This window comes from Mastigoproctus giganteus, chromosome 11 (assembly GCF_048544385.1).
Source record: "Mastigoproctus giganteus isolate SK-2022 chromosome 11, ASM4854438v1, whole genome shotgun sequence".
Classification (NCBI taxonomy): Eukaryota; Metazoa; Arthropoda; class Arachnida; order Uropygi; family Thelyphonidae; genus Mastigoproctus; species Mastigoproctus giganteus.
The window spans coordinates 115,104,011-115,131,833 of NC_143585.1; the positions used below are offsets into that span (position 1 = coordinate 115,104,011).

General features: G+C 35.3%; 1 protein-coding gene across 5 annotated transcripts in view; it reads left to right on the forward strand.

Moving 5' to 3' along the window:
• Positions 1 to 27,823, forward strand: part of LOC150078364 (coiled-coil domain-containing protein 186-like) — a 334,475-nt gene that overhangs the window by 135,167 nt on the left and 171,485 nt on the right. For all 5 annotated transcript variants that reach the window (XM_090385405.1, XM_090385401.1, XM_090385402.1 and 2 more), the window contains 3 exons: positions 1,229 to 1,371; positions 11,968 to 12,148; positions 26,467 to 26,541. In XM_090385405.1, the coding sequence (XP_090241531.1) occupies positions 1,229 to 1,371; positions 11,968 to 12,148; positions 26,467 to 26,541 (399 nt within the window). The remainder of the gene's footprint in view (positions 1 to 1,228; positions 1,372 to 11,967; positions 12,149 to 26,466; positions 26,542 to 27,823) is intronic.

Below are 27,823 nucleotides of genomic sequence, written 5' to 3' on the forward strand. Positions count from 1 at the left end.
TCCAATTCTGCACCGCTTATATCTGTGTGACACCACGTCTCTAATATTCCAACAATATCCATCTTTGATGTCTTGACCAGCACTTCAAACTCATTAAATTTATTAACTATACTCCTAGAATTGGTGTACATGCAAGTATACACGCACCTGTTTCTACTCTTAGTTACCCTAACACGGCCCATGTATTTACTTGTTCCACTGTGACTCTCAGCAGGCCTGGAAATCTCCAGCACCTTGCTTTCCAGGCTGCTGCTCATTCTAATAGAAGCAGTGCAAGAATCACTTTTGCCTCTGCCAGCGGCTACTGTTAATCTATTAGTCTGTGTTTCCCCACAAGCTAGCAGTTTTCCGACCCATCTAACACTGCCTCGATAGCATCAGCAAATATTCTTGCACCCTTTCTACTTAAGTGTACCCTATCCCTGTAGAAGTGGTCTCTCTTGTCAACAAGTACAGGCATCATGACTTTAAAGGAGTCATTTCCTTTGTAGGTTATTTCCATTAGAAATTACTACCAATGATTATGTTACATTGTGAAGGTAATAATTGTGATATAATAGTGTATCAATTATGAATGTTTGATCTTAGTTAAAACAATTTTACTGCAGTTCTGCAAGAAACAAGATAGTGGTTTTCTCCCTTGGTCCATGCCTAGGGTTTTTTTCCATACTTGGATGGCATCCTTCAGCTGTTAGTCATTGACTATCAGGTATGAAAAATGTAAGCAGATATTTTGTTACTAGAGATCTGTTATACTTTATTGAAATTCTGCACACAATTCTTAATTGTGTAATCTGAATTTCAGTTCCAACAACATTTTAGACTCAGTCTCTTTGAATATTATTTCTAGACTATCCCCATCCATTCCGAATGGCCAATAGTATTCTTTCTTTTGGAAATCCTATTTACGTTTTGTGATAACTAATGATTTTTTTTTTTATTGTTTATTTGATGGGTAAAAAAAGTTCATATTTGTGATTTTTGGCTATAAAAGTTTGCTCCTTCTAAAAGTCTTAGAATTTTAATCCCAGTTCCACTCAGTTTATGAATTCAATTAGTGATATCCATTTTTAAAATTCTTTTTGAGGAATAAATTGAATTAAACCAAATATTTGTTTTTGAGATTGATTACTTCTTACTTCATTTGGAGGGGATGGGGACTGAAATTAATGTTATTTTGGTGATTGAACAGCTGAATGTATGTACTGGATTAATTGTTTTACTTTAGATACATGGTCTTGAGAAAGAGAGACTTGAATATGAACAGACTGTAAGCAGACTGAAAGATGCACAGAATTCTCTTAAACAAGATGTTGTAGACCTTACTGCCAGATTGGCTGAAATGGAAAATTTAAGGATCCAGTTAGAACGGTAACTTTTTTTTTTTTTTTTTTTGTTTAACTCTTTTGAAGAAGCAAATCCTAATATGCAATTGTAATTCTACAGGAAACCTGATAATTACAAAAACAATTAGAGAGGGTCTATTCCTTGGTCCCAAACAAGTTCATATAAACATAGATGCTTATATCTTTTGCTGCTGATATGCAGTAATTCAAGTTTTGTGCATGGCTCTTAGAAAAAAAATCACTAAATTAAAGGTCTGTAGATAATAATTACCATAGAAATAGGTACGCATGTTATATATATACTTCTCTTTTAAATTTCCACAAATGTTCAAAGTGCCTCACACTTGCCTGAACAAGTGCTTTGGCACAGTGTAATATCTTTAAAATTGCTAAAAGATACTAGGAACATCAAACATTACAAGTATTTTGAAGTCTTCTCCCTAAGTTATTTTTTATTATTTCTATAGCACATTGGCATCTAAGGAAATATTTTGCAGTCTCTGTTATGTCTATAGTGTGTATAATATGCTGATTTGCATATTATATAGGCTGAAACATATGGAGTAGCTCAAAGAGGAAACCCTACTTGCTTTGCCTGAGATCAGCTAGCAGTGAAGAAGCCTAAGCATTCTTCTAGTTTCCAAAGAGATTCAAATCTTGACCTCTCCAAACGAGTGACAAGAACTTGTGGAGGATCCTCCACAAGTCCTTTGAATGATAGTTTAAAAATTTGCTTGTATTAAGATTGTTGTGATGTGATGGTAACGTGGTTTTCTAGCATCCAAATAATGGGGACAGAACTACAATAAATGACTATTGTAGTTGAGAAATGCTTTAGGAATCTGATGTTGAGGGTATTATTTTTCATAAAGCAGTTGAGCTGAAACTGAATTTTTCTTCACTTAGAACCAGATGTAAGCCTATTTCGGCAAACAACGTTGCTAATGCACCTCCTTCCGACATGCGAAAGAAACAAACCATATGCTGAAGGAAACAGCATGTAAAATAAGAATTAGGTTCTGTTTTTAGGTGCATAAGCTTATGTTCATAAAGCATATATGTCTTTACCTTGTCTGCCCATCCAACTGCATGTAATAACTCAGCTTCTACTCAATAGATTTTCATAAAATTTTATATTTTGCTCTTTTATTTGTAGAGCCATCTGAAATTTAATTAAAATAAGACCAGTGGAAATCTGGAAGTTAATACAGCCACTCCCCGATTAACATAAGGGTTGCATTCCGCTACGTAAATTGAATTTTACGTAAGTCGGAATTTCCCTAAATAAACATTTAGGGAAATCCCGCACTCACAACTATGCATGCTGAATTTGATAGAAGCAAAAAAGAAATGTTCAACAAACATGTAAATAGAATTATTAAATTTTTTATCTCATGCATAGGAAAAATTACAAAAGTGTACAAAATTATAAAATTACAAAAAGAGAGAGACAAGCATAACATCAGCAAGTTTTACCTTTCGAGCATCCTTGCCAGAATTAACTCTCCAGCTGATAAGCACACTGCTACAGAAGTTGAGGGCTGTGGAGAGTTAGAAGGGGTTTTATCCAACACATCACAAAATTTCTCTGCTGCTGCTGCAGAATCGGCACTGGCGACTTCACCGCATACTTTAATGTTTTGGAAACCAGCTTGGGGTTTGCTATACTTATCATTATCTTCATAAACACTTCTTGCTTGAATGGCCATTAGATTCAGGAACACTTGCTTCTGGATCTGATTTTCCATCCATATTATTAATAGCTTTTCCACCTTCGATGTAGCACCTGAATGCTGTTTTGTGATCACTGTTGAGGCGGACTGGCCCCAGTGTGAAATACGTTGATCCTTTAACATGTTCTTTTATATGTGCACTGTCCCTTAAAATAGTATTCACTTGTTGAAGCAGCGAGACCTAATTCCATGCAATAGATGATAAACTTTGTCCTGCTTCATACTTCTTAATTAATCATCTTCATTTCTAAATCAATTTTGTTTTGTTTCCTAGCACTGCCAGCACTTGCACTTTCCATTGGTTGCTTTCCCTTCACCATTGTAATAAGTAAATAGGAATGAAGAGAAGATGCTGAAAATTTATTTATGTTTTTTATATGACTGCAGATTTCAGTGAAGGGGGAACACATTTCACCATAATAACGTAAAAATCCACAGAATTCCAGTTATCAGGATTATTGCAAATGCAATAAGATCGAGTTTACTACATGTTTATAATTAGATGCACTAACAGAAAAGTCCAATAAACCAGAAAGTGCAAATTCTTTTTATTGTTTTATGGTCGTGACCTCCAGAAATGTATTTTAGAAAAATATCACAAATGTGTTCAAAATTGATTCTTATAGCAGAAAATATGATAACGATGAAAGGGTAGTGCAATTTCCATTTTAAAAATGACCTTTTAGAGAGATAAATAGCTTACTTATATAGGAAAATTTAACTTCCGAGGTCTTAGAATGAATTCCAAAAAAAAAAAAAAAAACAATTTGTTTATTCCTATGAAATGCAAAATATGTTTCCATGATTTTTTTTTTAAATTTACACCAGCTGGCAAAAACTTACATAAAGTCGAATTTACATAAGTCGAGTATGAGTATTATGTAAATCGGGGAGTGGCTGTATTTCTTTTTCTATCCATCAGCATATTATAACTCCAGCTCTCAGTGGACGGATGTGGATGTTTATAAAATTTTATTTGGCTCTTTTAGAATGATTTTTCAAGCCTTCCCAATTTCAATAAAATCAGACCAATAGAAATCCAGCAGGTTATTATTCCTTTTCACATAGGATATCCACATACCATATATTTTAGCTAAAGCACTGGATATATGTTTATTGTGTGCTGACCAGAAGAATGAATGAGCAATATGGCAATGCACAGAAGCAAAATGTTCTTGGTTTATGCATAAAAGTAATTACTTTCTGCTCCTTTTTTGTTATAGATCATGAGTTATTACTATTTACTAATGAGCTTGAAATGTAGCAGAGTACGCATATTGATTAATTTGTTATAACTGTTTTTCCGACATTCATTAATATCATTAAAAAATAAATTTCCATTTGAGTCCTGTATAAACTTTGGTCTGAGGAGTTAACAACGAGTAACTTATTGTAGCAATAACCCAATACAATAATTAATATTGGGCATCACATTTTTTGTTGCTGCATATGGGCTAGATTTCACAATGTGCCTCCCCATATTCACATTGGTAGGCACACTGTGAGTCTACAGCCAGTATCCTCACAGCATGTTCACTGGATTATAAGTGATTCCTGCACTTGTGATTTAGAAGGTAAATTAAAAGGACTTCAATGTTGTTATAACAAAACCCACAATTTATTTATTTTACATGATAGGCCATGTACCAAACATGAAAAAGTACCTTCATCTCATTCACAAAAGGTATACTGACTCACCTGAATGAGAATTTTACTTATTTTTGACTGAGGAATATGCCATTTTAATTGGATCACTACAGAAACATCTTGTATAATTCTAAAAATTTTTTTGTTAATATCTTCGTTATTTACTTTGATTATTCTTATTTACAACATATTAATTAGAATATATAAAAGAATATATTAATTAGAATATATAAAAGAGATAACTTAGATCTCTTTTCCCTCCTACCAGAATTTAGTTGACCAGTACTGTTTCACTACATTTCTAGTAATACAACTTCTTTTTATAAAAGTATTGTAAAGAATGACCTGCTTTATCATTAATTCAGAATATATATAGCATAATTCAGCATTATTACTGAAATACAGTCAGTCCTCTTATAACACGTGTTTACACTACATGAATTCGATCATACACGATTTATAAATAGGCGAACGATATCGTACATAACACGAACTGAATTCACTTATGCATGATTTGCCATTTGTGTTTACAGGAAATGGCAATAGAACGTGGAATCACCCCAACTCAACACAACATGATAGGAATTAAGAACAGATTCTGAAAATGTATTTATGTTTTTTATATCAGTAAAGGGGAAAGATATTTCACAATAATAATGTAAAAACCCACACAATTCCAGCTATCGGTATTATCGCAAATGCAATTAGATCGAGTTTACTACTAGTTTATAACACATTCCACTAGCAGAAACGCAACTGGAAATTGTTTTTATTGTTTTATGGTAGTAATCCCCAGAAATGTGCTTTAGTAAAATGTGAGCTAGTAAGGTGTTAATAGTGTGTGTCTGCCTTTACAGTGTTGTTTATTCAGTTGCTACATGTGCACAGCTTTGTTTATGTGTATCAAGTGTGCCTCCTCATTTTGTAATTGTGCTTTATTCCCTAAAAATGAATAAAATACTTAAAAGGTTTGAAAACGAAGCATCCTGGTGAAGACACTACAGATTCAGAGAGAAAAAGAAAAGCAATATTGATAGACAGAGGTGGACTTGTCAAAAATTCTTATCCGGAAAAATTTGTACCGGCCTTGTACTAGCGTTTATGGCCAAAATCACACCATCCTCTATTGTCTTCTGGCTTCCGGCCCACCGGGGTTTCCCTGGTAAGGCTTATGGCCAGTCCCCCTCTGTTGATAGAGAAAAAATATATTGGGAAACACTTTGAGCAAAATGAAAGACCATGTGATATTGCATGTGCTACAGGCCTAAATGAGTCAATGCCGAGAATTAGAAATAATGCAGAGAAAATAAAATCAACTTTCATAGCAGGAACAACTCAAAGTGTAACAAAATCCATTAGATCAAGACACAAAGAATTGGAAGAGATGGAATGGTTGTCATCTGTTTGGATAGAAGATCAAACAAAGAACAAGTTTGCTTACGATAGAAGCCAAAGCATTAGCAATATTTTATTACGTAATAGTCATAATAAAATACTTACGTATTTTATTAAGATTATTTATTGTGTTTGCTAATGTTTTGGTTAAAAATGCGTGTTCAATCTTAGATGGTCAGCACCTAACCCTATTTTTCCCATACGGCCTGTTATTTATATTGCATGATTTTGCATTGCACGAGGGTTTCTAGGAATACAACTATCTTGCTATACGAGGATTGACTGTACTACTGAATTTTGCTGAAATTCACACTGGCACTAATAAAATGATCTTTTTTTAATAAAGAATTCCTATTATGCAGTTTGTTTCAATATATATACAGGCAACTCTTGGTTTACAGATGTTCGATTTATGAACATTCGCTATAAAAATTTCTTAAAGTCGCCAATAGATAGAGTTCCTTATAAAATGAAATGCCAAACGTATAGTGAACATAATTGTAAGATTTAAATAAATAAACTTTTAAAAAATGTATTTATTACAATAATTATCAGGAAATTGAACTGGGCAATAAAATGGACCTCGACCTTGATGTGACTGATGTGAGAGAGCTTTTGGACTCGCATTTTGAGGAATTAACAACCAATGAAATAATCGAAATAGAGACACATCTAAATTCTGAAGTAGCAGAAGAACCTGATATTCCACAACCTCACAGAACATTTACAAGGCAGAAAATGGCTACAGCTTTTAAATCAATTTCTGAGGGGTTGGCAATCTTTGAAGAAGAAGACGCAAATACGGAAAGAATTGCAAAAGTGAAAAGAGGCGTTTATGACTACAGTGAGATTTTTGAAGAAGAAAAAAAAAGAATCTAACTGTACAGTCTTCTATAAAAATATATATTTTAAAAAAGTGGAAACCCAGCTGTTTCTTCATTATCAGACGCCCTTCCAGCTACATCATCTCTGCACCTAGTGTCACTTATATGGAAAATATTTAACTCTGATGAAGATATTGATGAATAAAAGTTGAATACATATATGTATGTACAGTACGTATATTATGTTAGTACTCATCTTCTTTATTTCTATTTTGTAACTCTATGTTTTTAATTAAAATTAACAAGTACGATATCTTGTTTTTTATTCTTTTTTATTTTATTTTACGTTACATATCATATACGATAAACCATAACGCATACATACATTATAATAAAACATTTGAAGATTAAATGCACAAGGCATAATATGGGTTTAAATTAACTATATAATATCGGTGTAGATACACCATAGTTTACCCATAAATTAAACTACATATGTAGTGTGAAAGGCACCATATTTAATTGTATCTCATATTGTGGCTACCTTCACAATGAGATACCAGGTATTGCACTACTTTGAATAAGTAACGCTTCTCTAGTAGAGAAGACTAATGTTATTTATTCTCAGTGGATACCGCCACCCAGACAGCACTGTTTCAAAGCTTGTTGGCCTATTATTGGTGGGTGGGCAGGTACCACAGTATGAGATACAGTTAAAAACAATGCCTTTCACACTATGTATGTAGTTAAATTTATGGGTAAACTATGGTGTATCTACACAGATATTATATATATTATAATAAAACATATTGTATACACCATTCGATGTTTAGTACATGTTTTTAATGCTTTAAAATGGCTGCTAATTTATGCGATATGTATCGTAAAAGCTCAGGAATGCAAGATACACATACCAAACAAAACATATAACGAACAACATCTTGAAATGGAACTCGTTCATAAACTGAGAGTTGCCTGTATATATATTGATATAAATTATGTTAAGACTATATTTATAATATTCTTAACATTAATTTATAATTTATTTTTGTACATTCTAATTTTTCTTATTTCTATTTAAAACAAAACTGTCTGAACTGTGCCATAAAATATGCATAATTTTATACAGTTTTCTTTAATGTATTTTAGAAAATGAATGAAATTTTAATGCTTCTGAATTTAAAGATTTCAAAAGAAATAAAATTAGTAATTAGTCATTTCATTATATGGACCATAGTTTCGCTTAAAATATTCTTCACATTTTCATTAATTGACAAAAAATAATTATACATGGTTTTTTTTTTTTTTTTATTCATTATTCCCATATTTAGTGTGTTCACAGAATAAAAATAAATGGTAGAAATTTAATGAATTGTTTATTAAAAGTAACAGCAGATACAGAAAATGCCATCTTCACGGTAAAAAAATGTCTGATGCCTTTCTCTCTTTTTTTTAGTGATAACATTAAATCTGGAGCACACATCGTTTTGAATCACACCTTACAAAGTTTTTGAAGAGATTATGTACATTTCTTGGCCTGTTGGCATGTTCAAATTTTCAGTTGTGCCTGGAGCAGTGGTGAATACTTTTGTCTTCGAAATATCACCACAAGAAAAATAATCAAATAAGTTAAATCTCTTAGTTTCACAGGGTTCAGTTTTGATCCTCATATTTTTTTTTTTTAGCTCTTTTGCACATTTCAACTACTCTGTCCAGCTGCAACTTGCAGTACCTTTTGTGGACACCCCACCTGGCCTTTTTTTTTAAAAATTCAAGAAAAATGCAGTGAATAGAGTTAGTGATTCCCATGTGTCTTATGAATTTTTACATGCTGTTGGAAAGCATGTTAAAAATTCAATACTATGTTATGTTATATACACAGACTCCTTAGTACGTTATAGGCTGTATCAGCAATTAGATATACACTGAAAGGACAGAATTTATGTGGTACCTGGGCAAACATGATGCTGTCACCCCTCTTGCTATTGGATGAACCCATGCTTGGCAGGTATATAGGTACACTGCATTCACGTAAACGGTAATTTGATGTCAGTATGGATTAATGTCATGAGTTAACCAACTTTAAAAGAGAGATGATAGTGGGTGCCCGGTGCATGGGTCACTCCGTTGCGGAAGTGGTACAGAAATTGCACTATCCCCATTTGACAGTATCAAGAGTGTATCGGGAATATGCCATTTCCAGAATAACATCTCATTGTGGATAGTGCTGTGGATGGGAAAAGGTGGTGGATGAATGTGGCCATCGATGTCTTCTCGCATTGTTTTGAATGCGAAACATTGTTTCGTCGATGTATGTCTCGCATTGTTCTAACCGGAGTGCGATAGTGGCACAACTTCAACAAGGGAGGTGCCAGAAACATCCCCACCAAGACTATTAGGTGATCATTAGCTGCAATAATGTTATGGGAGCCACCGACCCACCAGTCTCATTGCTAACACCATGACACAAGACTACGCTTCAACTGGGCAAAGGAACATTGGCACTGGCCTCGGATGATTGGAGACTGGTCTCCTGGTCTGATGAGTTCCATTTCATGCTATTTAAAGTGGACGGGAGGGTGTGTATCTGGCGGGAACCGCACAAAGCTATGCACCCATCACGTCAACAAGGTGTTTGTTTGTTTTGTTAGTTTTTAGGAGCATTAGCAACTAAGGCCATATTGCTCCGGGATATGCGATGGTCATTCCTTGACCTTTCCGCATCCTCCGTATTTGGTGGTGACGGGCTCGAACCCCGGTCTAATCAAGAAGCATGTGCTGCGCACTGCTGCTCCTTCCCACCTGGCTACGGAGGCGCCTTCAACAAGGTGGACTGTCAGTAATGGTCTCGGGCATGTTCAACTGGCACATGTTGGGACCTCTGATACGTCTAGACAGATCTCTGAATGGTCCAGGTTACGTGTCCATCTTTGCAGACCATCTGCATCCCTTCATAGTCATCGTGCACCCACAGGGCAATGGTCTCTTCCAGCAGGAGAAAGTGCCTCCCCACAGAGTTGTGGTGACTAAAGCATGGTTCGAAGAGCATTCTGCAGATTTTACCACCATGGAATAGCCTCTCTGTTCACTAGGCATCCCTGTGGAGCATCTTTGGGATTCTGTGGAAAGGTCAATTTGAGCTTTGGATCCTCCACCAAGGAATGCAACGGAATTATGGACAGCGGTGTAGCAAGCATAAATGGAAATACTTGTGGAGCGCTTTTGTGAACTAGCGGACTCAATGCCTCGCTGTGTGACTGCCCTTATCTGGGCGAAAGGTGGGCCTACCCGTTACTAGGTAAGGTATCCCATGATATCTGTCCACTCAGTATACTACTACTCATCCAAGTCTGTCTCGGCTTCAGCAGAAGATACACTCTTTCCGTGAATGTAAATTTATCTTCTTTTGCACACAGCTTCCTGTAATAGGTATATATCAGACCTGTAATTCAATTTCATAATCGCCTAATATGCATATAATCAATTATGGAAATGCTATAATCATTTATTCTAGATATGCAGTATAGATTTTATAGACTTATTTGAATATATTCAATTATTAAAATAATCAAATATCAATTATTAATTTGATTGTGAAATCAATCATTCAATTATTCTAATCAATAGTGGTACCCTATCATGCAGCATCAATAGTGGTACCATATCATGCAGCATCCCATGCACTGTATTGGTGCTGGCATGTCCCACGCTGAGGGGCCCATGCATGTGTGTGTTGTGACAATGTTGACTGCAGTTCTGTCATGTTCTGTTAGCTTCTCCAGGTTCTCATGGTCATTTTGTGGTGATTTCAGCATCCGTCTACTCCACATCCAGTCGTTGACTTAAGGATCTTCAGCAACGTTGAAATGTCATATGTAGACCAACTGCTTGTGTGACACCATATCATTTTGTGATGGAAGTCTTAACTCCATCATTCACAGCATTTTGCATTCGCAGTTGTACTTCTGTCTCCTGAAAGGCCTGTGAGCATATTTATAGTTGTGCCTGACACATGTTGCTTCAGGTAGAATGTGGCCAAACATCAATGAAGAGTTGTCCAGATATTAATGCTAGGGCAGTGTATATCCACTTGTTAAGAGATTACATTTTACATTGTTTCTTGATTTCCTCACTTTTAAAGTTATCTCTTAATGTTTTATTAAGTTATTTGCCTTAGTATTTCTCATTTCTGTAGCTTCATTCATTTGTTTCATTTTTGGTGTTGTACCTCTTGACTCAGCTGCATATGTTATTATTGGTCTTACTATAGTTTTATATATTTTAACTTTATATCATGATCAACAGATAGAGGCTTTTATGTAAATCTGATTCATTCATTTTATTTATTTTTATGGCTAAGGTAAAGAAAGCCTGCACGAGAAGCATGCAAAAGTTCGATGAAATTTACCGGTAAAAGTACTTTGCCATAATGGCATTTGTATTGTTGTTCGCTTGGTAAACAGATGGTGGGTGTTATCGGTCTGAAGTATAAGTTGAATCCCATGGGGAGCTTGAAATCCTCCTGAAGAGGGGGGGGGGGGTAACCTGACCTTTTTTCTTTAGAATCACTAATTGAATCACGAACAGAGCCATATTGGAAGTTCTGGCATCGTAAAAAAATGTTCGTAACATAGTTTCACTGGTAAACTTTTTCGAAGTTTGCGGCGCTTCTCGTGTTGGCTTCCTTTGCCTTTTTTTTTTTTTTTCTCTTCTTAATAAACAATTTATCCACTAGTCCACCAGTGATTCTAAAGGAAAAAAGGTCAGGTTACCCCTCCACTTTGGGAGGGTTTCAATTTCTACTCCTGACCGATAACACCCACTGTATGTTTACTGAGCGAGCAACAATACAAATGCCGTTACGGAAAAATACTTTTACTGGTAAATTTCATCAAACTTTTGCGTGCTTCTCGTGCCGGCTTTCTTTACCTTCGCCATTTTTACTTTAAATTGCATGCATTTTAAAAAGATACATAATCATATGAATAAATGAAGATAATATTAGCTGTTGCTTGTATATAGAGAAAAAGAAAAATTCATTGCCAGTCAGCGTGAAGTTGAAAGGCTGAGACAAACCAATGCAGAATTACAAGCTGATATGGAAGCATGCCACAATAAAGAGGGAGAGTTACTAGAATTTACTGAAAGGCTTACAGCCAAAAGTGTGCATCTGCAATCTGAACATTGTACCTTGGAGAGTAATGTAAGATTATTAGTCATCTATTTTTGATATTAAATGTCTTCTTTTCTCTAGTATATCATAGAGTAATCACAATATTATGTACTCAGATATACCAAAGGCAGTTATATGGGGTGGGCATGTATTATTCAGTATGTTACACACACACACTACCATAAAAAGAAATTTACATCAAATAAAATTGTTTATTTTATTTGAGAAACAACTCAAAAAGTTTCACGGAATTTCATCAAGTAATATAACAACTAGATGGTAGGACAGAAAAAGCTCAGTCTCAAAATGCCATTGTTGCGATGTGTATTGAGAGTTTAAATCTGTCATTAGAAAATGCAAAGATATTACCAGTTGGAATATCAACATCTTATATTGAAGAGGAGGGTGTCCCACACAGTCCTTACTCAGCAACTCTGTTTGTAATCTTAGTTGTGACATTACATGAAATCTCCCAGAAACCATTGAAGTTTATATGCAGATGACCTAACAATTTCCTGTCAGCAATATTGAAATCACAGACTAAGAGCAATATTGAAAACCACTTAGCTAAACAAAAATTCACCACAACTCATTTGCAAACCACTCCACCCCGATCCTAAACTGTGGATTAGTAATATTTCAGTTCAACTTGTTCACACTTTCTGGTTTATGGGCCTGATATTGGACAACAAATTGAACTTTGATATTAAATGTCTCATGACTCATCACAGTCATGATCCGTCATGTTCACATGACTCATCTTATAACCATTTATCCAAAGAAATTAAATATACTATGGTCTGGCTTTAGCCATATTACATGTGTTGGTTAGTATACTTTGCTGTACTTCTGTATATCCTTAATTATATCTTGCTTAGATTATGGATTTGCAATATATGATTCTGCTAAGAAAAGTACTTTATAGTGGTTAAATACCATTAAACATAATGCTCTTAGAATTGCCCTGGAATCTTTCAGACTTTTCCGCCTCATAGCCTTTATATTGAAGCCCATTGGAATATAGAGAGAAAGCACCTGGGTAGCTTTTAGAATTTTCCCAGTTTATTCTTACATTGAAGCCTAGTGGAGTATAGAAGAAAGCACGTAAGAGCTAGTCTATCCAGCACCGAGGCGTGATGCTGGACAGCAAATTGAACTTTAAAGCTCATATGACTCATCTTAGAACCATTTATCTAAAGAAATTAAAATATGCTTCAGTCTGTCTTCATCCATATCATAGGATGTTAATCAATGTATTCTACTGCATCTCTGTAGAACCCTGAGTAGTTCTTGCTTAGACTATGGATTTCCAATATATGATTCCACTGCGATCAGTATTTTACAAAGATTATATATAAACCCGATTGGAGTTTATAAGGCTGAGTGGAATTAATAAAATGAATGAAAGCAGAATTTTCATGTTATAATGAATTCCAGAACTAGGAGCCATAGATACATAAGTCCTGCATAGGGTATTTCTTGGAATTTCACTAAAACAAACTGAAATAATTACTCCACCTACTTCTTTTCTGACAGTGCCTAGCATTCACATGGCCAATAGATTATCTCTGTGTTATTTGATAGCCACAAAGTGAACTTGTGAGCTTAAATATTTTCATTTCCGATTTTCCTAACTTCTCATTAAAGTAGAATTTCATCTTAAAAGTTGTAAGAAGAGTCATCCATAAAGAAAAGATCGATTTTATCCTTTCATTTCTTCTTTCTACTAACCTCACTAATCTTAATTTCTACTTGACCACCAAATGGCACCGCTCCTGCCTCCCAATACTGGGCTGGAAACCTGAAAGAAGAAATCCACTTTCCCAAGGCCGAAAACAGCAAACATAGGCTGTGACACTTTTTCTCCTCTACAGCTGGCAAGCTTATCTTATTTGGAAAGACACCAGCCCAGTTGTGATGCTACCCAATCTAAAAGAATGAGAAAGGATATATACTAACCAGCCAGCAAAGCTTTTCCACGTTCTAATATAGTTAGGGAAAGATGTTATGCAGTTGTTGTCCATTAAGATTGTTACTATAATTAATACCACTAATTATAGTGGTATTAATTATAGTGGCACTAATAGACCACGTGAAATTAATAATATAGTTTATTAATCTAATCGCCTAAATCACTATACAATTTAAGGTGATGTTTCAGGCATCTTGCTGATACCTATCATCAGACTCTGCTGCTGTCAGGAATCCTCTTGCTGATGCTCCCAGAAGCTCCAAGGGATGCATTTCAAGTTCATCGGTAAGAGCATTGCCATCTCATCACAGGCAAGTTATTGGAGACAAGTGGCGAGAGAATATTTTCAGCTTTGTTCTGAATGCATTCAAAATATTACCTTATTTTATTTGCATAATTCACACCTTTTTTTTTTCTTTTTTTTTTTAAACACCATCTCATTTACTGTCAAGTTATTTGATTACTGGCAGCTGCCAATGAATTTATTAAAGTTTTATTTCCAACCAGGCGATAGTATCTTGTGTAATTAATTTTATAAGTTAATTCCTTTGTAGACTGTTTGCCCCATGCTAAAAATTAGTTTGCATGAAGATACTCTCAAAGATATATTTCATTGCTGTTTTCGAAAGGTGAAGTAATTCGAACCTACCACAACAGATAGCACTATTTATTTCTCATCCTCTTTAACCCTTATGTAGGCATGGAATTGTAATATAGCATTGACCTAAGCTTACTTTCACAATTCATGACATGATTAGCCTAGTGTAATTATATACTTGAACATTTTACATAATGAAAAGGCTTTTTAAAACTGTTATTTACAAGAATACAATCTTCTTGCAAAGACAAGTCGCTGGAGGGGAAATTGAGGTAAGAGAGTAAAGGAGGGAGAGTAAAACCAGATCACGTGACCTACATTACATCGTGGAAAGTGAGTCTGGCTCCTTAGTGAATGTTAACTACTTTCTTGTTGTTTATAAGTTTTATTATTTGTCTTTCCTATTGAATTATTGTTTATGGATAATTTATGTAAATTCACCCTTCATTATGAATGATAAACAAAAGGAAACACAAACTACACTTTTTAGTTTTGTCACACTGTGTAAAACTGAAGGCAAAGGTAAGGACCAGAAAGGTTAAAAACACTGGAGAAAAGAATTCTGTTGTCATCAAGCAAAAACTGTCATGTAAGATTTGCTTTCCAAGACAAATAGTTCAAGGAATTGAAGTGATTGTGCTATGAAGAAGTTGCATTTTGTAATGTATGTAAAAAATATTCTGGGCTGCTGATGGTAACTCTAGATTACTACAGTGTTTTTGAGAATCTTTCAAAGTGGAAACATTTAGGTTTCATGAGATATTAATTGTCACAAAAAATGCTGTGACATAGGCTTGGCAGAAATTGTCTGGAAAACACATATCTAACTGCCTGCCAAAGAAAGGTAGATTCTAAAACATTTGAATGCCTCGAATGCTTTTTAATGCAGCTTATTATATAGCTAAATTCAATAAACCACTTACTGACTTCAAAAACTTGATAGCCCTACTAAATGAGCACGATGTAGATAAAAGTCCAGGTCCAGTAGTAGAAAAGTGCCAAAATGACATGAAGTGTAAAGAATTTGTGTCAGTTATTTCTGATGTCATTAAACATGAATTTGTTAAGGAAATCAGACTCCAGTAGAGTGGTTCTCCTTCTGGAAGCTTCTACAGATATTTCAAGTGAGGAGGAGGAACTTGTCCTTTTTATGGGATACGTAGATAAAAATCGGAAACTGAAAGAGGCATTTGTTTCCATAATTCCTCTCCAAAGCACAAGAATTGCAGTATACTTTGATACATTAGAGAGTGAAATTGGCAAGTTATTCTTGCCATGGAGGACTGGTAATTAGTTAATAGGCATTGGAACAGATGGAACAGGTAACATGCTGAAAAAAAAAACAATGAGCAAGTGGAAAAATTAAAGAGACATGTCAGATCTTCAAGGTGTATCAACACACTGTATTGCATATAGGTTGAATCTCACTGTTTTAAATTCTATTAAAGATGTTCAATTTGTTGCCGAAATTGAAACAGTTTTAAAAAAATAATAATATTACCTTTTACCTGAATTCAGCACAAAACACTGAAAGAATTTGGAAAAGTAGCAGCCATGCTAAAAACAAATATTCTTAACTTCTAGTATCCGAATTCAGTAAGATAAATGTCTGATAGAGTGGGAGTACTGACTGCATTTGTTAGCAACTATTCTGCAGTGATAACATTTGGGAGAAATAGGCAATGGAAAAGTGGATGATGCTGCAACATCAAAAGGCTTGTTAAAGAAAATGATTCTTTGCAATAAGAATCCATTTTATCTTAGATTTTTTTAACTTTATTCAAGAAACTGTCACTGATCTTTCAAAAGGAAAGCCTGCTACTTAATCAAGCAAAATACCATGTGGACAGTACCTTGATTGCACTGAAAGAAATGAGAGAAGTTCTATAACATTTTCAGAGGAAATTTTTAGGTAACATAAATAGTCTAGGTACAGTCAGTCCTCGTATAACACATGTTTACACTACACGAATTATAAATAGGGAAATGATATAGTATATACCACAAACCGAATTCGCTTTGGTGGTTACAAGAAATGGCAGTCGAACGCGGAATCACCCCAACTGAAAGCAACACGATAGGAATGAAGAGAAGATTCTGAAAATGCATGTTTTTTATATCAGTGAAGGGGAAACACATTTCACCATAATAACGTGGTATTTGGTATTATCGCAAATGCAATTAGATCAAGTTTACTACCAGTTTATAACAGATTTCACTAGCAGAAATGCAAATGGAAATTGTTTTATGGTAGTAACCCCCAGAAATGTGCTTTAGTAAAATGTGAGCTAGTGAAGTGTTCATAGTGTGTCTCTGCCTTTACAGTGTTGTTTATTCAGTTGCTACATGCGTGCAGCTTTGTTTATGTGTATCAGGCGTGCCTCCTCATTTTGTAATTGTGCTTTATTCCCTAAAAATGAGTAAAATACATGTGAAAAGGAAGCATCTTGGTGAAGACACTACAGATTCAGAGAGAAAAATAAAAGCAATATTAATAGACAGAGGCGGACTGTGTTAAAAATTCTTACCCGGGAAAATTTGTAGTGGCCTCATATTAGCATTTATGGCCAAAATCACACCGGCCTCCGGCCCACTGGGGTTTCCCCAGTAAGGCTTATGGCCAGTCTGCCTCTGTCGATAGAGAAAAAATATGAAATTGTGAAACACTTTGAGCGAAATGAAAGACCATGTGATATTGCATGTGCCACAGGCCTAAATGAGGCAACGCCGAAAATTACAAAGAATGCAGAGAAAATAAAATCAACTTTCATAGCAGGAACAACTCAAAGTGTAACAAAATCCATTAGATCAAGACACAAAGAATTGGAAGAGATGGAATGGTTGTCATCTGTTTGGATAGAAGATCAAACAAAGAACAAGTTTGCTTATGATAGAAGCCAAAGCATTAGCAATATTTTATTACGTAATAGTCATAATAAAATACACAAGTATTTTATTACGATTATTTATTGTGTTTGGTTTGTTTTGGTTACAAATGTGTGTTCAATCTTGGGTGGTCGGCACATAACCCTATTTTTCCCATAGGGCCTGTTATTTATATTGCATGATTTTGTATTGCACGAGGGTTTCTAGGAACACAACTATACGAGGACTGACTGTATATACAATGGTATTCAGCTAATGCATGCAGAGAAAGAGATATTTGAATGTTGAACATAAAAAAAACTAATAGATGATGGAATAAAGTATTTGATAAAGATTTGGTAAAAATGAATCAGAAATTGCTATAGCTGTCTCAGTATTTGATACATTTACCTGTCCTGAAGATCTGGAAGATTTTGGGAAGGAAGAAATTAAGATTTTGGTGAAATGTTTCAGCAAATATTTTGATAATAATGAAGAGACAGTTTCGATAAATTTGATGAAAGAGTGGTATAAGAGTTGTGGGAAGCATATAAACATATATCTTCTTGTAAGAACAATGAGTAATAAGGACAAGTTTCCATTTCTCGCAAAACTGTTTGAAATTGTAGCTACTTTACCAGTAAGTACTTCATGTGAATGACATTTTAGTCAATTGAATATAATAAAAGGGAAGTTGAAGTCATCAATGAATCCCTCCACTCTGAATGATTTTTTGGTGATACATATGAATGGTCCTTCTCTGCAGGACTTTATTCCAGATAAATCAGTGGATGGATAAGTGGTATTTTACAACAATGAAAAGACACACTGGAGGACATTATTATTATTATTATTATTATTATTATTATTATTATTATTATTAGCCATATGGTGTAAGGAAGCCCGAGGCTTATGCTGCACCAGCCAAAAAAAATTCCTGAGTTACCCTGTGAGAGAGAGAGAGAAGTAGAAAGGAAAGAGAAGAATGATGATATCCAGCTCAGGACCCTGGGTGTGCCAAACCCATACTCACCAGATGAGCTCCCTGGCAGTTCATGGTGAATGTCACTTGGTGAAGATCCTTTTGCTTGCAAAAAGTGAATAACTTCACAAACATCCATTTTGAAACTGGAATCTGCGGTGAGGCAACAGTACTGCAACACTGCACTGGCAGCCTTTTTGAACATTATTAATGGGTCTATCTGTCCACTGTGTTTCATCTCATTCCCTTTCACCATTATTAAGGGAAAAAAAATGTGAAAAAAAATTTACACAGAAGCCCTCATATAAATTAAGTGTAAGTGGTGTACATTTTAAGCCCATGTAAAGGAAAGGACATTTCTGTATAATTATATACAAAGTGTAATAAGAATTAAAGAATGTATTACTTTTGTTTTGTGATCATTACATTTAAAATTTAGTGTTTTAAAACATCATCTATAAATATATATATATATAAATTAGACTGATATTAAGGGTGAGTAATTTTATTTATTATTTTTTTTTTTGTAGCTAGTAGATTTAAGATATATTTATGGAGCCCTGCTGTCAATAACAGAGTATGAGAAATATTGAAAGTCACATATCTAATAGAAATTTACCACTAATTTTTGCAAACAACATGTACTCATGGTGACTCTATTGTCAGGGAAACAGGGAACATGCTAGGTAAAAAGGATAGGTGGAACAGGACCAGGGTATATCTGCCAGGGGCAAAAGTTGATGACGTTGTAGAGCAGATATCATCTTTTAAGGGCACAAAAGGTGATATTGTTGTACATGTTGGCACTAATGATATTAAGAGTAGGAGATTGGTGGAGTTATTTAACAAGTACAGGTCACTGTTGAAAAAAAGCTGTGAATTAGTGTTGAATTTGAAAGTGTCTGCAATTCTGCCCAGACATGATAGGAGGGAGTATATGATGAGAGCCTTGTCGATCAATTCGGCCCTGGAAAGATTGTGCAAAGCTCAAGGGGTAGAATTTTTTTCAGCCTGACCTGTACTTGTTAACAGGAGAGACTGCTTCTACAGGGATGGGATACACCTAAATAGAAAGGGTGCAAGAATATTTGTGATGCTATCGAGGCAGTGGATCGGAAAACTGCTAGCTTGGGGGGAAAACAAGGACTAATAGATTGCCAGTAGCCACTGGCAGAGGTGAAAGTGATTCATGCACTGCTTCTGTTGGAATGAGCAGCAGCCTGGAAAACAAGATGCAGGGTATTTCAGAGACTGCTGGGAGTCATTGCGGTACAAGTAAACACATGGGTTGTGTTAGGGTAACTAAGAATAGGAACAGGTGCATGTATACTTGCATGTACACCAATGCTAGGAGTTTGGTAAATAAATTTGATGAATTTGAGGTATTGATCAAAACATCAAAGGCAGATATCAGAGACATGGTGTCACACAGATATAAGGAATGCAGAACTGGAATTTGGGGAGTAAAATGTGTACAGGAAGGATAGAAAGGGAGGAGGGGTTATGCTATTAATTAAGAAACACAAAATCCAAGGAAGTGAAGCCAGTCGACATTGCTGGACAGTGCAGTGTCGACTCAGTTTGGTGTGACATAAGCATTGGGAGATCAAAATTGAGAGTAGGAGTGTGTTATAGGCCTAATGAATCTGATGAGTATAATAAGAAACTGTACAGGGAAATAGTTGGCCAGTAAATCAGAGTTTCTTATAATGGGGGATTTTAATTTCCCAGATATTGATTGGAATTTGTGGGTTGGTCACTCACACGCTAGCAAGCCTTTTGTGGATTTATTGGATGATTGTTTTCTAGAGCAGCATGTTCGGGAGGCAACTAGAGGGAGTAATACTCTTGATCTGATTATCAGTAGTGATTCTTCATGCATTAAGAATCTGCAGATAAAGGAACCACTAGGTCAGGCCTGGGCAAACTTTTTGGCTGAAGGTCCACATTAGGCATTCAAAAAGAAGGCAGGCCACACGTAAAATACTATTTTTTGATATATATTATTTATCATGAAGAAGAAATTTAACATAAAAAAAATTATTCTCTAACAACCAAGAATTTAATGAGATGAATGGAACTGTTTTACAGCTTTTAACATTTTTTTAAAAAATTTCTGGTGTTAATTTTGTAGTTGAGATTCTTAAAACTGCTTGCAAATGTTCATCGGTGATGCTTGATCGCAAAGAATTTTTATTTAGATTCATGTGGAAAATGTTTGTTCACATATGTAGGTTGATCCGAAAATAACAAACATTTTTCGGGCAAAATCTTTTTAAGTTCATCGAATTTGTCCGAATTAAGAGTATTGTAAAATTTACAGATTTCCTCACAACGGTGCAATTCCCTTAAATCGGTATCACACTGCAGATCTATAATCTGAAGTTGTAGTTCACTCAGAGCACTATCAATTTCTATTGAAAATGGGTCGCGCACTATTGCCAAACTTGTCTCAATTTTTTGGAAGTCACCAAATCTTTGTGAAAAGTCGTCATTCAAAGCTTTGATAATTTCGCAATATTTTTCAAATTTATTTTCTGGAATCTTCAGCAACTTCATGGTTGGAAAGTGGTCTAACTTGTTAATCAATAAATTTTAAAGGAACAACTGGAGTTTTAATTGAAATCCATTCAAACTTTTTACCATATCATGAGCATATAAATTTTTCCCTTGTAATATGGTGTTGGAAGTATTTAAGTGTGTCACGATGTCCAGGGTAAATGCAAAATCACAAATCCAGTTATTATCAGTTAATTCGAGAAAGTCCATAATATTTTTCAGTTTTAAAAATAGAATGATGTCATCTTTAAGATCCCATACTCGCTGAAGAACTTTTCCTAAGCTAAGCCATCGAATTTGGCTATGATAAGGAATATCTGTATACTTGGATTCAATATCTTGAAGAAAATTAACGAACTGTCTGTGTTTCAGGCCCCTCGATCGTATTAAATTTACTAGTTTAATGATACAAGATGTGACATGTTCAACTTTTAATACATTTTTACATAATACTTGTTGATGTATAATACAATGAATTGTAATTAAATTATAATCAGGAGAATTTTCACAAATTTTATCCTGAATTTTCTTTAATGCTCCAACATTTTTACCTGTCACACTTGGTGCTTCAGTTGTTACGCTTATTTTGTTCCGTTGTAAATTATATCTTGTTAAGCATTTTTCAACTTTTTCAAGTATATCAGCTCCCGTTGTTTAGTCTTTAAGAGATTCCATTGAAAGAAGCTCTTCAATAAATTCAAAATTAGAGGTACATCCACGTATGAAAATTAATAACTGTGCAGTATTCTTTTGGTCGTTACTTTCGTCGAGAGCTATCGAGTACCATGTTATGGAGTCTAATACTGATAATAATTGCTCAGTCAAATTTGTATCGATACATTAAATTCTTCTTACTACGGTTCGCCGAGATAAACTTATATTCTCAAATTTGTGTTTAATGTCAGGACAAATGATTCCACAAGCTTCAGTCATACATTCTTTAATATAGTTTCCATCAGAAAAAGGCTCGTTGCTTTTTGCAATTATATGAGAAATAACAAAACTTGCCTCTACAGTAGCTTCTTGTTCCTTAGCTGCATAAACACATTTTGTTGTCTAGATAAATTTTGAATCAATCCATCAGCAGTTTTCTTTCTCACTTCCGGAGTTAAATTGGCACCATATTCGGAATGTTTAGTAGTGAAATGTCTTTTAATATTATACTCTTTCAACACTGAGACACTCTCTCTCCCGGCAGATGAGACAAATAGTCTTGTTATTTATGTTAGCAAAAAAATATTTTGTGTTATACTCTTCATTGAAGACACGATGCTCTTGTTGAATTTTTCGTTTTTTATTCATTTTTAAAAGGGCATAAATATTATTTTTATCGCTACTGGCACCAAGATGATAACCAAAGATAACGCAAAAAAAACTAACTGTGGGATGACCGTCAGAGAAAACAGATTGGAACTGCGGCCGGTCAGCAGTCCTATCTATTACTCCGCAACCGCAACAAAGCCGTTGTCATCACCGGTTGTCTGTTACCGTAGTTTTGCGCAGTTAGTTTATAATTGCAAATTATACCGTTACAAAAGCGCCCGTTGGCTTGCTCCCTTTCGCGCACAATTTCAAATTCTATCTCAATTTAAACAATACAGAGATGATAAAACAAGTTACAAGTCGACAAATTCTATAATGTATTACATATACAAATTTATTTTTCAAAAAGTGCAAAAGGCGTGAAATAAGTAAACCTTTTTCGAAAATACAATTAAAGCTCGCGGGCCGCACAAAACTGTGAGTGCAGGCCGCATGCGGCCTGCACTAGGTGGTAGTGATCACAGTGTGCTGAAGTGGGATTTACTCAAAGAGGTAACTACCATCAGGGGAAAAGAGAAGGGCTTTTGCTTTCGTAAAAGCGACTATGGTGGTCTGAGACAGTATTTAAATTCTATATGGTGGGACCAACTGATGATGTTATCAACAGCAAATTCAAAATGGGAAGCATTCAAAGAATTTATCTTGGAAGCTACTAGGCTTTACATACCAACTAAGAAATATTGTTCAAGGTTTAGGCCTAAATGGATGTCAGATGAACTAATGAGACATATGGTAGAGAAGAAAAATGCATGGGATACATATAAATTAATGGATGACATGGAAGCCTATGATAAATATAAGCTGGTCTGTAACCAAGTCACAAAGAAGGTTAGGCAGGCAAAGGCAGATTACGAGAAATTTTTGGCAAAAGATGCAAAGAAAAAGAGCAAAGAGTTCTTTACTTATGTAAACTCTTGAAGGAAGGGGATGAATCTGATTGGTCCACTGGATATTGATGATTCAACTGTTGATGATCCTGCTCAGGTGGCTAACAAACTAAATGAGTATTTTGCATCTACATTCACCCATGAGGAGTTATTCAGGGAGGGGAATGCCAGAGGTGAGTTAAACTCTGGCAGTGAGCTAGATGATTTTGTAATAACTGAGAGGAAAGTAGAGGAGAAATTGTTGAGGATAAACATAAAAAAGGCACCTGGGGTGTATGAGATCTATCCAGTTATATTAAAGGAGGCAGCAAAGGAAGTAAGCAAACCCTTAGCCATAATTATGAGGGCTTCCATGGACTCAGGGGAGGTACCCATGGACTGGAGATGTGCAAATGTGACGCCAATTCACAAAGGAGGATCAAAGGGTGACACAAGTAATTATATACCTGTTAGTTTAACTTCTGTTCCAGGAAAATTAATGAAGGCACTGGTTAAAGAAGCACTGCAGGATCATCTAGACAAGACTTCAGTTATAGCTCGGACACAGCATGGTTTTTTTTAAGGGGAAGTCTTGTCTTACCAATCTGATTGAATACTATGATGTGATCACAAAGCAACTGGATGCAGGGAATAACTTTGATATCATATATTTGGATCTTAGAAAGGCTTTTGATACTGTTGCACATGGAAAACTGCTGAACAGATTGGAGCAGTGTGGCATTGGAGGCAAATTGCTGCTATGGATAAGGGATGGTTGAGTGGGAGAAGACAGAGTGGTAATCAATGGACACTGGTCATCATAGAATAATGTTTTTAGTGAAGTCCCTCAGGGTTCAATGTTGTATCAATTGTTGTTTTCTGTATTTATAAATGATATTTATGATGGTATATCAAGCTTAATGTCCAAGTTTGAGATCGATACGAAGGTTGGCAGGGTTGTTAAGGACACTAATGACAGTATGCTGCTGCAACAGGATCTAGAAAAGTTGAGCAGATGGGCTGAGAGGTGGCAAATAAAGTTTAACATTGACAAATGTAAAGTACTACATATGGGAAGCAATAACCTCAGAGTGATTTATCAACTCTGTGGTACTACACTGACAGTGCTAGAGAACGAAAAGGATCTGGGAGTAATTGTGCAGGCAGATATGAAGTTTTCTAAGCAATGCAGACGGTCTGCAAGAGTAGCTCATAGTGTCTTGTCAATGATATACAGGAATTTTTCTAGCAGGGATAAAAAGGTGATTATCCTCTTGTATAAGGCAATGGTCAGGCCACACCTTGAGTGCTATATACATTTGAAGAAGGATGTAGAGCTGTTGGAACGAGTACAGAGAAGAGCAACAAGATATTAGTGAATGGAACAAAGGGTTGCTCTTACGAAGAAAGGCTTGAGTTTTGCAAATTACAGTGTCTGGAGAATAGGCACCTGCGAGGTGATCTGATTGAGGTGTATAAAGCCTTGAATGGTTTGAGCATGCTCAATGCTGATGTGATTCTTCCTCTTGCTCAGAAGAATCATCTGAGAGGGGCCGACCGGGCTAGCCGAGTGGGTAAAGTACCTGCTTGGCAACCCAAAGGTCGCGGGTTCGATTCCCGCCTCGGGCTTGGATCAAAGTACTGCAAAAACCGTGGGAGGTGCAATATGGCCACAGAAGCCGATGCGCCAACAACTACCAAATCAAAAAAAAAAAAAAAAAAAAAAAAAACATCTGAGAGGGCTTAAATTCAAATTGAGGAAAGACAGATGTAGGATAGATGTGCGGAAGTTTGCCTTTAGCCAGCGGGTAGTTGTTTGGTGGAACATACTGCCATCCCCTGTTATGGAAGTTGATAGCCTAAGACAGGTATTTGGAACGAACGGAGGGGCGAAATGGGAGCTTTTTTTTTTTTTTTTGGTTGATGCTGCTGCATAAGCTTGCTTTCTTGTATCATATGCCTCTGCTAATGCTACTCCAGAATTATGAATGAATGATATTACATATACTCCAGAACTATGGATCAATGATATTCTAGTTCTACTTTATTTACCTTGTTTGATCTCTGGGCCTGGCAGTGAATTGAACAAAACTCATGTAATTCATCTTAGAAACATTTATTTAAAGAATTAAAGTATACTCCAACTAAAATTTTGAAAGGATAGTGCTTATATGGAATGCAGATTGACATACTCTCTTGCACCTCTAGAGTTCTGACTAGTTCTTACTCAGACACTGATGTAGTATTGGCCTGAGATGCTAAGCCATTATAAAAACTAAACAACAGACAGTTTAGTGACATGACCTGGAAACTGGCAAAACATTAACCTGTATGAAAACTGTTTGAAATTAAAAATCCAAGAAATGGTAGAACTTTGAGAGTCCATTATTCCTGTGGTGTCATGAATTTTTTTTGTGTGCATGCTGAAGTTGACTTATTTTAATGCCTAATAATAATATATCAGTCCTTGGGGGACTGATATATTATTATTTGTTTCATAGTGTATAATGGAGATATTTCATTCATGATGGTTTATCTATTGATATTTTTTTTTGTTACAGACGGAATTTGTGTAGTTATACCACAGACTGTATTTTATTGTATGATTTGGTTTTAAAAAAAATTCGATAAAAATTAAATATCACACAGAAATGTGTGATATAAATAACTGCACCTAAATAACTGCAGTGACTGCAGTTATTTAGGTTTATATTTATTTCAGATAGACAACAGAGCAGCTTTGGTATAGAAGTAGAAAAAAAGACTGATATCAAAAAAAGATTTTAATCACTCTTCTTCTCCATGTGAAGAAGACATAGTAGTTAATTTTTATTTATTTATTTTTTTTAATTTTTTTATTTATTATTTTACTATTTTTATTTTATGTACCATTTGTATATTTTACTGTTTTTCGTTTTATGTACCATTTGTATATTTTACCGTTTTTCGTTTTATGTACTGTTTGTTTATTTTTGTAATATTTTACCCATTGGTTTCTTTTTCCATTAAACAATTTTAAACTAGTTTAGACTACTTTACAGTTTATAGGTTATTTGCTATTCAAGTGTAAACAAATTTTTCAACTGGCCTCTGGGAGCTTTCCAGTGGAATTATATAATTTGCAGACATTTCTTAAGTTGTGTTAATACATACATAAGTAAAAATATTTTCTTTTTTCTCTAGGTCCAAGCATTAGAAGAAGAGATAACAAGGCTGAATAAAAAGTGTACAGATTTAGACCACCAGATTCTTACTCTGGTATGTTCAGATATATATAAACTATTATCTAAGCTCCAATAAAGAATTTTTGTTTAAGTATTAAATAATGCTATAATGCCTAATAAAAAAAAAAAAAACTCAGAATAGATTGATTTTTTTTTTTTTTTCTACTTTTACTCTGATATAAACTGTTTTTCATATAAAAACAGTTTATATCAGAATCTTTAAAAAACTTTATATATATATATATATATACAAAGGGTACTAGGAAAGTTTTGCAATATGACGCAACAATGAATCACAGGAAGCTGCTTGTTGCTGCATGTTGAGACATGTTCATACGTGCATAGTAGCCGCCGCACCAAGTCGATGGGCTCAGTTATTCATTAGTAGTGAGAGTGTAAAGTGCTTGCGATGGCATCGTGGTCACGAAATGAGATAAGGACAGTTTTGCGGTATAATTTCGTGCGTGGTTTAACCATAGACCAGTGCTTAGAAGAAATGACTCTTGCACTAGATGATGATTGTCCACATCGTACAACGATATTCAGGTGGTATAGAGAATTCCAAAGGGGAAATTTCAGTCTGGAGGATTCTGAGAGGCCGGGAAGGCCACGAACGTCAGTTACGGAGGAAAACATTACTGCTGTGAGGAAAATGCTTGACGAAAACAGGCGAGTGACCTACCAACAGATAGAGAGGATACTTTGGGCCTAAATGCACCAGCAATTCGTTCGATTCTGCAAGATCATTTGCACGTGAAGAAACTTTGTTCTCTCTGGGTGCCGCATCATCTGACTGAAGAGCAGATGACACGACGTGTGACTTGGTGCCGGGAGATGTTAAAAAAGTTTGATAAGGGACAATCTCGGTATGTGAACAACATTGTGACAGGTGACGAGACTTGGCTGTACTATTACGATCTGCCGACCAAGGCTCAAAACAAAGTTTGGGTCTTTGATGATGACGACACACCCGTAATTGTCAGAAAATCCCGATCTGTAAAGAAGAAAATGATAGCTGTATTTTTCAAATCGAGTGGAATTGTGGAACGTGTCGTTTTGGACACGCAGAAGACAGTCACAGCTAAGTGGTATAGTGAACAATGCCTGCCTAAAGTCATTGGATCTATGAAGAACCTGCGGCCAAAGTCAAGAATGGACACCTGGTACCTCCATCACGATAATGCTCCAGCTGAGCGCGCCAAAGCCTGCACCGAATATTTGACCACGACAGGACTGAAACTTCTCGAGCACCCTCCCTACAGTCCAGACCTTGCTCCCTGCGACTTTGCACTGTTCCCGCATGTGAAAATGAAGCT